This window comes from Hipposideros armiger, unplaced genomic scaffold, assembly GCF_001890085.2.
Source record: "Hipposideros armiger isolate ML-2016 unplaced genomic scaffold, ASM189008v1 scaffold_128, whole genome shotgun sequence".
NCBI classification, from domain to species: domain Eukaryota; kingdom Metazoa; phylum Chordata; class Mammalia; order Chiroptera; family Hipposideridae; genus Hipposideros; species Hipposideros armiger.
The window spans coordinates 952,321-964,402 of NW_017731478.1; the positions used below are offsets into that span (position 1 = coordinate 952,321).

General features: G+C 58.1%; 1 protein-coding gene across 1 annotated transcript in view; it reads left to right on the forward strand.

Moving 5' to 3' along the window:
- Positions 1–12,082, forward strand: part of NCOR2 (nuclear receptor corepressor 2) — a 192,075-nt gene that overhangs the window by 107,316 nt on the left and 72,677 nt on the right. Inside the window, 2 exon segments of the mRNA XM_019648881.1 lie at positions 2,463–2,517; positions 4,745–4,843. Coding sequence (XP_019504426.1) covers positions 2,463–2,517; positions 4,745–4,843 — 154 coding nt within the window.

Sequence of the window (12,082 nt, forward strand, 5' to 3'; positions counted from 1 at the left end):
GGGCCAGGGAGCAGAGGGCTTTGGGAAGCAGAGGCAGAAGCTGGTGCTAAGAAGTAAAGCTTGGAGCCTCTAAAATGTAAGAGCAGCATGACTGAGTGTTCAGGTAGGTGAGTGCGGAGCTGCCGGGTAGAGAAAACCCTCCTCCCCCACTTCCCAAACTGAAAATTTGTGTCCCAGGGACCCACACCCTGGGCACAGAGTGCTTCTTTGGGGTCCCTGTGAGGCAGGAGGGGGTGAAACTGAGGCGTGGACAGAAAGAAGCCTCAGTGCCCTCCCAGGAAGCCTGTGGGCATACCAGACTCGGCCTGCTTAGCCGCTGGCCTCCACATTGGGCTCCCCACCTCTGGAGAAGGTGGACAGTCTTCAAAGAGATGAGGCAGGGCCTGGGGCCAGCTCTGCCTTTCCAGGGGTGGGGGATGGGCGATTCTGGGTCACGGGCAAGGCCGGGGCCTGTTAGCCAGTGCAGACACCAGGACTTGACAATGCAGGAGAAGCAGTCCAAGAGGGTCTCGGGTGGAAAATAATACCCTTTAGAATAGCTCTCAACTATGGAAATTTTAAAACTTACTGAGAAATAGAGGGATGGTATCCCAAGCCAAGCGCCCGTAACACAGATTCTGCAGTCTCCCGCAGGAAGTAGCACTTTGGGGAGCAGTTCCCGTGGTGTGTTTGGGGTTTAAGTGCCAAGACAGAAAGGCCCATTCCTTGGTGGCTTCTGCTGGGTCCTCACAATCACGGACAGGGCTGTTCCACCATCAAATCAAGTCCTACCTACAAGGTATTATACAATTGTAAGCCAGTGAAGTGACTATGGAACAGTCAAGGATGCTGAGAATTTCTGTTGTGTTAGGTATTTAAATCCCCCTGGTATGTGGGATGTGTTTATTGACTTATGCTATCTTGGGGGGGGGGGGAAGGTGTTTCTGGGTGCTTTCTGTGTTTCTGCCTTTCTGGAAATTTCATGTTGCTGTTCAGACTTAGTGAGCTCACACTGTTAATTCACTCGTGGAAGACCAAGGGCCCGGGGCTGGGCGATGTCTGTAGAGACGTACTTTGGCAGCACATGTCTTTCAAGGAATGTGGTCCTGGTTGAGGTCTCATTTTCAGTGGAACTGATAGCACTCAGGGCCTTTGAAAGTCACATACCGGTGGCATAGAGCTTCCTCATTACTGGCTTCAGGACCTCAAGCAAGCCACTTCCCCACTGTGAGCCTTAACATCTCCATCTGTAAAATGGGTCCGCAACAGCGCCTCCCAGTTTGGCTGTTGTGAGGTGCCCAGTCATAGTCAATTTTAAGTCCTCAGGAATCGTTGGCAGAGGATATGGGTATAGGTTGGAGGGAGGTGGGACAAGTGACCTAGGAGATTCCCAGGTTTGATTCCTGGTCTCCTGGGGGCCCGTCTATGCTTGGGGAAACCCCGAGGAAGGGATTTGGGGGGAAGGAAATGTCCCTGGGGCAGAGAGAGGGAGGGGAAGGGAAGCCTGTCTGTCTGGAAAAGAAGGGAGTTAGGCTGGCTCCAGCTTTGCAAGCTGCCTGAGGCGAGATCCCAGGCCGGGAAGCCTGCCGACTCGCAGCTTCCTCCGGGAAAAGAGAAGAGGCCGTTCCGGTGTCTGGTTGGGGAGCAGGGGAGGGGCCCGCTGGCTACCTGCCCAGCCATCTGGAGGGCCGGGTGCTGGCCCAGGCTCCCTCGGGGGGACCCGGGGCCCCTGCCTCACCAGCAGCCTCCTCTTTCCCTGAGGGAGGCCGTGGGGCAGTGGCATGGGGATGACCAGACCCAAGCCTGGGCCCAGGCCAGTGACTCCACCCAGCATCCCTGGGGCCTGGAGCAGCCGTGACCCACATCTCCGCCCCCGCTGTCCGCCTGCTCCTTTGGCCCTGACATTTCAGCCTGGCCGAGCTGTTTCCCAGTAACTCTCCCGGCTTCGCAGGAAGCCAGTTGGTGGGACGCCAGCTCCCGCCACCCCCTCGGCTTTAGTCCCTTCTTGCCGCCTCCTTGGCTGGCCTGCCTCCTGCCCACCTCCCTGAGGGCACTCAGAGCCTCTGCTCCCACTGCTAGAGACCTGACCTGTGACCTCGCTGGTGGGGACCCCCGCGTGGGCCGGGCGAGGCCCAGCTTCCCAGGCCCAGCTGGAGATAGAAACAAGAGCAGATTTAAAAGGGGGGACCCACCAAAGAGCTGCATGTAATGTCCTCATTTTTCCTGGAAGCCGCCTCCAGCAGGACAAACAAATATATTTTCAAAGGCGCTAAAACCAGTGACTCACTCCAAGGAACGCCCTCTCTGAGCCCTTGGCCCGCCCGCCCAGCCCTTCCCACACCCCCCTGAGCTTAATTGCTCCCGAGTGGGCGGCGCCCGCCCAGCCGGGCCAGCAGAGATGGCAGGCGCCCGGGAGCTCAGCGTCCGCCCAGCTGGGAGGCCCCCCTCGGCCTGGTCTCAGGCCCACCCTTCTCTTTCCACAGGTTCATGCAGCACCCCAAGAACTTCGGCCTGATCGCATCTTTCCTGGAGAGGAAGGTGAGTCGCTGCCCGCCGGCCCGGCTGCCTCTTGTTTAGCTGCTCCTGCGTTCCTGCGTCCACGCCCGTGGGCAGCCACTGGGCTGGGGCGAAGGGCCCTTTCTCCCTACCCACGAGGCCTCTGCTGGTTGCCCCTTGCCCCCCTTGCTGTGTCTGTCAGTCCTTCCCTCCTTCCTGAGTGAAGCAGCCTCAGGCCCCGCCCTGGCCTCCCGGGCCCACAGGGGCGGAGCTTCGGGCTGGGAATCCCCAGGAGAGCTGCGTGCAGGGCGTCTAGAGCCAGCACCTCAGACGTGGCAGCCAGCGTTCTCACACACTGGCTGTGGGTTCTGACACCATGGCGTCCTAATTAAGGCTTTATAGGCAAGAGTGGCGTTCTTCCAGGGCGCTGGATAGAATGACCTTTCTAGGTGCCTGTGATGGTCACTGTATGCTGACACTCCTGATGCCAAGCCAGGCGCGTGTGGCCAGCGAGTCCCCACCCCCTTCAGACCCACTTTCCCATAGCACCTACAGCTGAACCCCACCTTGCCCCCCAGACCCAGCCTGGGGCAGCTCCCCGCTCTGCTCCGGCTCCCACCTGTCAGGTAGACACAAGGCGTCCCCAGAGGCAGCAGAGCCCCCTTTGTGCATCCCTGAGGCTGGGCTGTGCCCGCAGCATCCCAGGGCAGAGTGGGAATGGGTTCCCGCAATGGTTTACCTTCTGGGGCTGCTGTTCTGGGTGTTTTAAGCAGCGTTTTCCTGAATCTTGTATCTCAGAGGCAGGGCATCTGCCCACCCGTAGCTTCACCAGTGCCCTGCAGCCTGAGGTCTCCAGCTTCTCACTGAGGGTGGGCAGTGGAGCGGGAGTCAGGAGGTTATTGTCAAGGGTCCCAGCTCCGCCCTTAATGAGCTGCTAAGCATAGAAAGAGGGGTATGGGGTGGAGTGGGGGGCAGGGGGTATCTTCCCTTACCTGAAAAACCAGCGCAGAGAAGCAACCCCGCTAAAGAGCCTTTCCCCTGAGTTAGTGACGGCGACTTGATAAGGGTATGAACACCGCAGGAGGCTTTAGGTTAGGGCTTCCGGGGATGGGGTTACGGAGACTGGTTGGGGTTGAGGGAAAGAGAGGTCCCCACGCTGGAGAGTAAACTGTGTTTACCATGTTCTTTGGCTAAGACGTGGCTCAGGACAAGACTTAGAGCTTCCAGAAGGGCCTGAAGCAGGGGTGGGTGCCCACAGCACCCCATGCCAGTCCTGACAGTGAGTGAGGCCGACGGCAGGGCGGGAGCTCGGTCACCTGGCTGGCACAGCTGCTGCCTGGGGGTGTTCACGGTCACCCGGGAAGGCAATGTCCTAAGTTCAAGGGGAACTTGGACACCCACATCGCCCGATTTGCAAATACTGGCATCTGATTATAGAATGATTTTCTTCAGTGCTGTGCAGGCCTGACTTAGCCTGGGAGCAGCCTCTGTTCACGGTGCATTCTGGGAGGTGGGAAGGACACGGGGTTCTGAGGCCCAGCCCACCTCTGCACCCAGCAGCGCCTATATATTTCCCCTCAGAGGCGAGTTCTTGGCATAGCACCGGCTGTGAGTGTCACAGAAACATTGTACATTGTGTCAGTAACGGCTGCCGGCATTAACGAGCTGTCACCTGGAGCAGGGCTGGTGGCTGCAGGTGGCAGGCCTCACTGCACTGAGTCTCCCAGCCCTCTAAGGATGCCTTCTGACTGGTCCCATTTGGACAAGGAGGTGGTGGGGCTCAGGACAAGGACGTGGAAAAGACCAGGGCCGAGAAAAGACGTCAACATTTCAAAGAGATAAAGAGTTGCATGGGGACATTAGTCAGGCTGGGTGCACGGAGCTTGGAGAGGTTTCTGTTCAGCGCCCCAAATATTAGAGACGGCTGGGATGAGAGAAAGGAGACCCCAGACCTGGGATGGGGTCCCAAAGTTAGCCCCACTGGGAGCCGGAAGCCTTGTTCTCCCTGGCTGGGGATGGCAGATGACAGCTTTGTCGTCACAATTACCTGTAGCAACAGCAATACTAATAGGCAACACCTCTGCAGCCTGTCCTCCATGCCAGGTGCTGTCCTAAGTGAGAACACAGACAGGTTAGGTAGCCTGGCCAAGGCCACGCAGCCAGGACGTGTGGGAGGCAGGATTGGAACCCAGGCCTTCAGGCTCCTGGCCCCCTGCCCTGACCGCTGATTCTGAACACTCCTCCGTGCCCTTCTCTCTCCGCCTCACAGACGGTGGCTGAGTGCGTCCTCTATTACTACCTGACCAAGAAGAATGAGAACTATAAGAGTCTGGTGAGACGGAGCTACCGGCGCCGCGGGAAGAGCCAGGTGAGAGGCGGGGGCGAGGCATAGGCCTTCGGGGCCGGTTCCCAGCATGCTCAGCGGGCTCTGTGTGATGGGCACTGCCGTCGCTGCACATTCTCAGGTTGGGCGCTCCTCAGTGGTAGTTTGGGTCCACCTGCTGGGGGCTGCTGGCCGATCCCAGCAGCCGAGAAGAGAGCTAGGAGACATTGGCTGCTTCAGTCTCAGCTGGAAAATTCTAGAACTCAGCTTGGCGACCCGTCGTCCCTGTGGTTAAAAAGGGCCACATCCCCAGAGCAAGAGCTGGGTTCCCAAGATGACGTGGGCTGGTCCACAAACTTAACATTTAAAAATTTTTTTAGTAGTTTCGCGTGTTTATCTTCATGCATACTTGCAAGAAAAAAAAATAGCCAGTGCTTCAGCCTGTCGTTTCTCAGGCTTCACTGTTTAGGATGAGACGGAAGGGTTATTTAAGCTAGAGCAGGGCTTGGCGAACAACGGCCCACCACCTGTTTTTGTAAATAAAGTTTTATTGGCACACAAGCCACGCCCACTCACTCACACATCACTCTGGCAGCGCTTCTGTTACAACAGCTGAGTTGAGTCGTGACAAAAACTGCAAAGCCTGAAAAACTTCCTGTGTGGCTCTTCCCGGAAAAAGCCTGCTGATGTCTGAGTTAGAGGGAAAAGGGGTTGGTTTAAAAAAAATATTCTGTCAATAATAGTGACGATGGCGCGGGTCAGGGACACACGTTTCAAAGCGGGACTGTGAGTGCTTGGTGTTTGGGAGACGAGGGAAGTGGACGGGATTGCTTCTCTTTGGCCTGTTGAGGATCGGCCCAGAGCAGGTGCTGGGAGCACCTTGTGGTGGGTGGCGGCTTGTGCTCCGGTCGGAGGATTTGGGCTGACACTGCAGAGGGCGTTGGGCACTGCTGTTCGATGCCAGACTGGAGCTAGTTGAGGCATGTCCTTCTCTGGGGCCACTGTGGCCTGGGGGAGCTCAGGGGAGAGGGACAAAGGCTGGGAACGCATGAGCTGGGGTGATAAGACCTGAGGTTTTCTAGGTGGGTATGTACCCTCTGACACTGGCGTCGTCAGGCTCCGCGTGGGCTGCCTGCCTTCCCTATCCCTGGCTGGCGAGGGCAGGACCCTGAGTTCCGCCATTACCAGTGGGGTCCCCTTGTCCACTGTGAAACAGCCACGCGGAGATCAAGCTCCACTGCCTGCGACAGGCTTGTCCACACGGCCTCCTAACGTGCACCCCGTGTCTCCTTTCTTGCTTCCCGGGAGCTATGCTTCAGGAGTAGGGCCTGCTACCCTGTTGGCTAAGCCACGTGTAATTAGGGAAGTAAACCTGGTGACGGGATAGACACTCGCTCACTGTGCTCCGAACGTCAGGCCAAAATTATTGGGACTGAGCATCGGCCCTCGATGGCCTGGATCCTTGAGGGGTGGCTGCGTTCGGCTTGTGGACCGGGTTTTCCTCTCTAGCCTTGTGTAGCCATAGTCGGTCAGCCCACTCGCCCATCTCACGGACGTGTAAAACCGAGGCTCTGCTGGCTTGAACTTACTTAATTCCAAACACCTAGCTGTGGCATCTTAGAAAGTGAAGTGCATTCAGGAGTTTTCTGGACTGAGGCAAAAACTCAAACGGCAGTCTGGAAGCGTGAGCTGGGGTGCTAGGACCCTGAGGTGATAGGCTGAGGCAGTAGGGAGTGGTGGGGACTGAGGCAAAATGGGGGCGGGGCTAAAGGCCTTTAGATTTATTTTAAATACATTGTCAGGCATTTGTTGAGCACCTGGCTGTGTGCCGGTTCTCTCGCGAGTCTACCCAGCGCCCCCTGTGCCTTTGTGGGGGGCACTGTGGGTGGGCTCAAGGGGCACTTTCTGGTGGCTTCTCTGGAGAAGAGAGGGGGATCGATGGGGCCCGTCTCCTCACCCTGTGCTGAGACCCCTGTTTGCACGGAGGGAAGTAGAGACGGTATTGATGTCACTCAGAAGGGGAAGAGCCCCCACTGAGTCCTGGGGGTTGGGGGTGTCAGTGCCCACATCTCTCTCCGGTCCTGGCTGCCAACCCTTTCACTTTGTGCTGTTATTACCTTGCTTGTTGCCTCATCTGTCCATTTGGACCATTTGTGTGCTGGACGTGGGGGCTCCATTGCTGTAAACAGGTGGTTCCAAGACAAAAAACGCTGGAGGCCTCTTGAGAGTCTCCACAGAATCAAGGCCCCAAATAGGTTGAGGACACCCCACAGGTGGACAGGACAGGTGAGGATGTCCCGGGCAGAGGGAGCAGCCAGATACAAAGACACGGGGCCTGAGAGAGAACACGGTGCCCTCGGAGTCTTGGGAACAGGGGTGTCAGTACCTTCCAGGGTCTCGAATGAATGTAGGAGTGGAAAGGGACCCTCTTTGTCCTGATGACTTCGGATGAGGAAATAGAGACGTTTCTCTACTCCGGAAAATAGAAGTGCAAACACAGTAATAAGTGACAGCTCACGCTTGACTTCAGTGTCTATGGGAAGCAATACGGAGCGGTGGGGCCTGTGGCTAACTACAAAGCTGTGCCATGTGTCCGCTGCAGCTGACTCTTGGCCACGTGGCCCCTGTATGTGCTGATTTTTTTTGGATGATGAGCTAGAAACCTGTTTTCTTGTGAAATGGCCGGATTTTAAATCTTAGGCCACGTGAAAAACAACAGCGGAACACCTCATATTTGCTCGTGAAACACCTCATATTTGCATGTGAAATCTGTCCTCAGCCCCCAGTATGTCTGAGACCTCTGGGTTAGAATGTGGCAGGATTAGGGGAAGAGATACGTGATGTAGGACAGTGGCCAGGCCGGGGCAGTGCAGAGCACTGCAGGCTTTACAGCAGAGGAGAAGCGTCTGTTTCTTCTTTCTGTCTCAGTTGTTCTGGATTAGCCACGGCATCTGTAGTGCCGAGAGATGGGGGGCTTCTCTGGTGAGGTTTCACCCTCCGCTCAAGCTGGTGTCTTGGGCTGGGGGCTCCATCCATGACCTGCCTCTCACAGAAGAGACAGCGCAGGGGGCCTGTCTCCTTGGGAGACAGGACATGCCTTTGGCACCCTCCCCACCCTCTGATCAGCTGGGGCCGGGGTGGCCCAGGTCCTGCCAAGGACGGAGACTTACACATGAACCCTGGAAGGACTCTGCCAGGCAGAGCCACTGCCCTCACCACCGCCCACCAGCCCTGTTCGTAAACATGGAATAAATGGGTCAGCCCCAGCGTTGGCTTTGGTCTGTAACTTCTCTCTGCCCTTCAACAGCGAAGGAAGCGGCAGACACAGGCCCTGCAGCTCCTCATGTTACTTCGAGCAGGCTGAGCGTCTTTCTCTCTCCATGGTTTTATAAAACCCATGATCTTGCCGATAAATCTCCCGGCGAGGAAGGCGGCCGTTCAGCAGCCTGGCATGCAGTGTGCCTGGGCATGTCTGCTTGGGCCTCTCTAGTGGGCTGGTGCTGCGAGCAGGGGGGAGATGGGCATGGAGGGTGACCCACCGTGGGCTGGGGGTAGTGGCCTGCGGCCTGAGCCACAGGAGGTGCCAGGCAACCGCTCTGCTGTGCCTTCCTTGTTTATGACCGACACTCGGCACACTATGGCAAGTCAGGACCCTGGATGAGGCGGGCATCCCAGGCCACAGCGCAGGTGGGTCCCCGCCTGCCTCACCTTCCCTCACAGCCTGTCCTGGGTCATTTGTCCATGGGGATAAACAGCACAGCCCCTTCCCTCCAGCCCCAGAGATGGTCCCGTCGTTTCCCTGGGTGACCACGGGAAGATAGATAACCAGGTCCTTCCTAGCAGATGACGTGGAGGCCTCAGGGACGGGGCATTGCTGCTGGGAGGTGGCCCCTGTCCTCAGGTAGATGGAGGCTGAGCCATTGGTGGGTACTTATTTCTTGAAGGGAGCACACCAGGCTCACCCTAGCTGCCTGGGCCCCCCTAGTTTTAGGTTGTCATGGCCAGTATTTGCTTGACCCATCATGGGACACTGGGAATCCAGTGAGATGTCAGAGCTCTGTCAGAATTCCTGGAGCACCCTGCCCTGCGGCGTGTTGGGGACAGCAATGCTGCTGAGCACCATGGTGAGGAGGAGGGGACAAAAACAGCAACAACGGGACATTCACTAAGTACCAGCTATCGCTACCTGCCAGGCTGTGCCGAGGACTCGACGCGTAGTAACTTTGAGCAGCTATGGGATAGGCCATGTAACTGTCCCCACTGCACAGACGAGGAAGCAGGTACAGGGAGAAGGGGCTTACCAGCCGGTAGTGTCAGATTCAGGATTCAAAGCCGGCACAGCCAGTTGGGGGACCTGTTAGGTCATTGGCAGCATGTTGGTGGTGCAGCCAGCCTCTCAGAAACTGGCATTCACCGACCTCGTAGGCCTGTGAAGTTTTCCCGGTGCTGGGCTCTGCTGGATTCGTACAGCAGACGGGGCTCGGGGCTTGCTGTGGTGGGACGGCCCTGCCTGTGTCTCCGTCTCCAGTCACTGGGAATCCCCCTGTGCTCCGGCCCTGCGGGCCCCTAGCTCCCACGAGGCCAGCAGCCGGGAAGTTTCTGTCTCTTTGGGGAGTCCCTCGCTCTCTGTACCACGGACGCCTCTGGGAGACGCAGAAGGCTGTTTTCCCTGTGGCCTGTCACCCCTTCTGTCTCTCTTGCAGCCTCTCTCTCAGCACCCCCAGGGGCCCCTTCTCCCTGGTGGCTGGTGGCTACAGAGGCTGTGGTCCCTGTCCGTGGTCCTGGAGTGGTTCCGTGGCTTGAGGCCACATTGTTGCTAAGGACGACCATGAGTGGTTGCTTGTCAGTTGCTTGTGGGCTTGACAGATACCCCTGGGATGTGCCTTGTGCCTCATTTCTCCACAGTCAATCCCCTCCCCCACAGGGGTGTCGGATGCACATGTGTGTGTATCCAGGTCGCATTCACGGAGCGCTTGCTGCATGCCAGGGCTATACAGCTTTACCTCCAGAGCCGTATCAGACCCTGATCCTTCAGGAAGCCAGAGGGAAGGAATCAGCCGACCCGCCTGTCTTGATTAAGAGCCTCATAGGCTGTCCCGATTAAGAGCTTCTGAGATAGACTCGAGCGAGGGGGGACTTGCAAGGTGCCGGCAAGTAGGCACCTGCCACCTTGTCACAGGTGCATTGCCTGAGCTGGCGGGCTCCTAGCCTGGGAGGTCCCCAATGACTTCCTTGGTGTTCTCTTTCGTTGCCGTTCCTGCCTCGGTGGGATCGAATCAGGCAGTGATGAGGGGAGGCTGTCTCGGGCTCCAGCCTCAGATGCGCAGGTCTGAGAAGGGGAAGCCCATGGCACTGAAAGCGGGAAGTTACTCTCCCCAGACCAGGCCTTCCTCCTCCTCCCCACTCAGCCATCCATGCCAGAGTGGCCGGAGCAGCGTCCTTGGGCTGTGCCCTCCTGGGGTCACCAGGGCTGAGACTGAGTCACAGACCCTGAGACATTGCTGGCGACCAGCAGGAGCTCTCAGACTGCCCGTGAGGCTGTGAAAATGCAGGTTCTGCGCTGCGCCCCTCAGGGAGGCCCGAGGGCCTGCCTTTCTGCTATAACAAGTACTCCGGCTGTACTGATGCTGCCGGTCCAGGAAGACTCCCAGAACTTCGGCCTTGATTGGGAGGGCCCCACAGACCTCCCCTGGGGAAAAGAAGGTCAGGGAGCAGGGAGGCAGAAGGGAAATTGAGGCACAACACAGGCTCGCCAGCAGCCCTGACCAACCCTCGGGGGTGCTCTGGAGCTGGAATGACCCTCCTGCGGTTTCCCAGGTGGGCTGCGAGGGCTGGGCCTTAAGCCACAGGCCACGGAGAGCTGAGGGCACTCGGCGGTGGCTGGGGCAGCAAAGCCCCTTCTAGAAGGGCCCTGTTCAGTCTGTGTTGGGGGGGCGAATCCTGCCCATTTGCAAACTACACTTCCAAGTGCTCCTGACCTGAATGTTTAACCACAGTGTGTGCGGAGAGATGTCACCAGGATCAGGGAATACCCTGCCCTGTCACGCCCTCACCGCACACCCTGCACCAAGCCGTTTGTCGATGACTCGATGGCTGCATTTCCAAAGCGTGGATGGTTATAAAAGTGGGATGTAAAACTCTTTGGTGAGAAGCACCGGCCATGGGATGCCTCTGGGCTCAGACCCTCAGAAGCCCTGCCCTGAGGTCCACCGCACTGCTGCCTGGCCCTGCGGCCATCTGGAGGTGGGGGATGTGTGCTGGCCACTGGGAGCACCAGGATGGCTTTCTTGTTTAACAGAAGGTGCTGTCCACCTTCTAGAAACTTCTCCGTATTCTAACGGGGAGATGCAGGCCCAGCCATAAGCGTTTGGAGTGCCAGCCCCTTCATGCCCACCCCCACCAGGCCACATGAGCCTTGGCAGGAGAGGGCCAAGCCCACCTCCTGGCCCCCGGCCCTGGAGATCCAGCCCTGAGTGGCTGGTGAGCTTGTGGGCTGGGCCATGCGTGGCTTGCTTGTCCTCCCCCTGAGGTGAATCACCGGCCAAGGCGGGCCAGCCCAGAGCACCGGGTGACGGCACAGTGGTTTATAGTTTATGATTCACGGACAAGGGGGCCGAGTTATCCCAACTAATTGCAAAATCGGAGCCCAAGAATGTTGTGGTCAGTCGTTAGCCTAACTACGCAGACCATCGGGGAGCCGAGAATGTGAGACCGATGCCGGCCAGGCAGCAGGGCCGGGCCCAGAGGCAGTACTGACTGTGGGGCAGCTGGTGGCCTCCCGGTGATGGGGGGGCCGTGCTGTGGCGGGAGCGTGTCCCCAAAGGTGAGTGTTGCTGCTGTGCGTAGGGGACGGGGCAGCTGGGGAGCAGGCCCGGCCAGGTCCCCTTGTGGCCCCCTGGCTCTGGTCTTCCCTTCCTGCAGAGCCCGCACGGGGACAGGAAATGCCTGTCCTGGGCGCACAGTCTCCGGCCGCCCCTCCAGCGGGGAAGTCCAGGGAGGGGACCGCTTCCTCCCTCTGGCTCCCTCATGTTACAGCTCTTCCTGTGTCCTGTGCGGCCTCCCCACCGCTGACCAGGCCCTCACCCTCAGTCTCCTGCACTTTCCCAGGTTGATCTCTCTCTGTGCCTGTTGCCCGTTTCTCTCTGTCTGCTTCTTTATCTCTCCCCCCTCTTTCTCTCTGTCTCTCTCTGTTTCTCTCCTGTTTCTGTTTCTGTCTCTCCATGTGTCTCTCTCTGTATTTCTCCCTCCCCTTCTCCCCTCCACCCATCTCTCTCTCTCTGACTC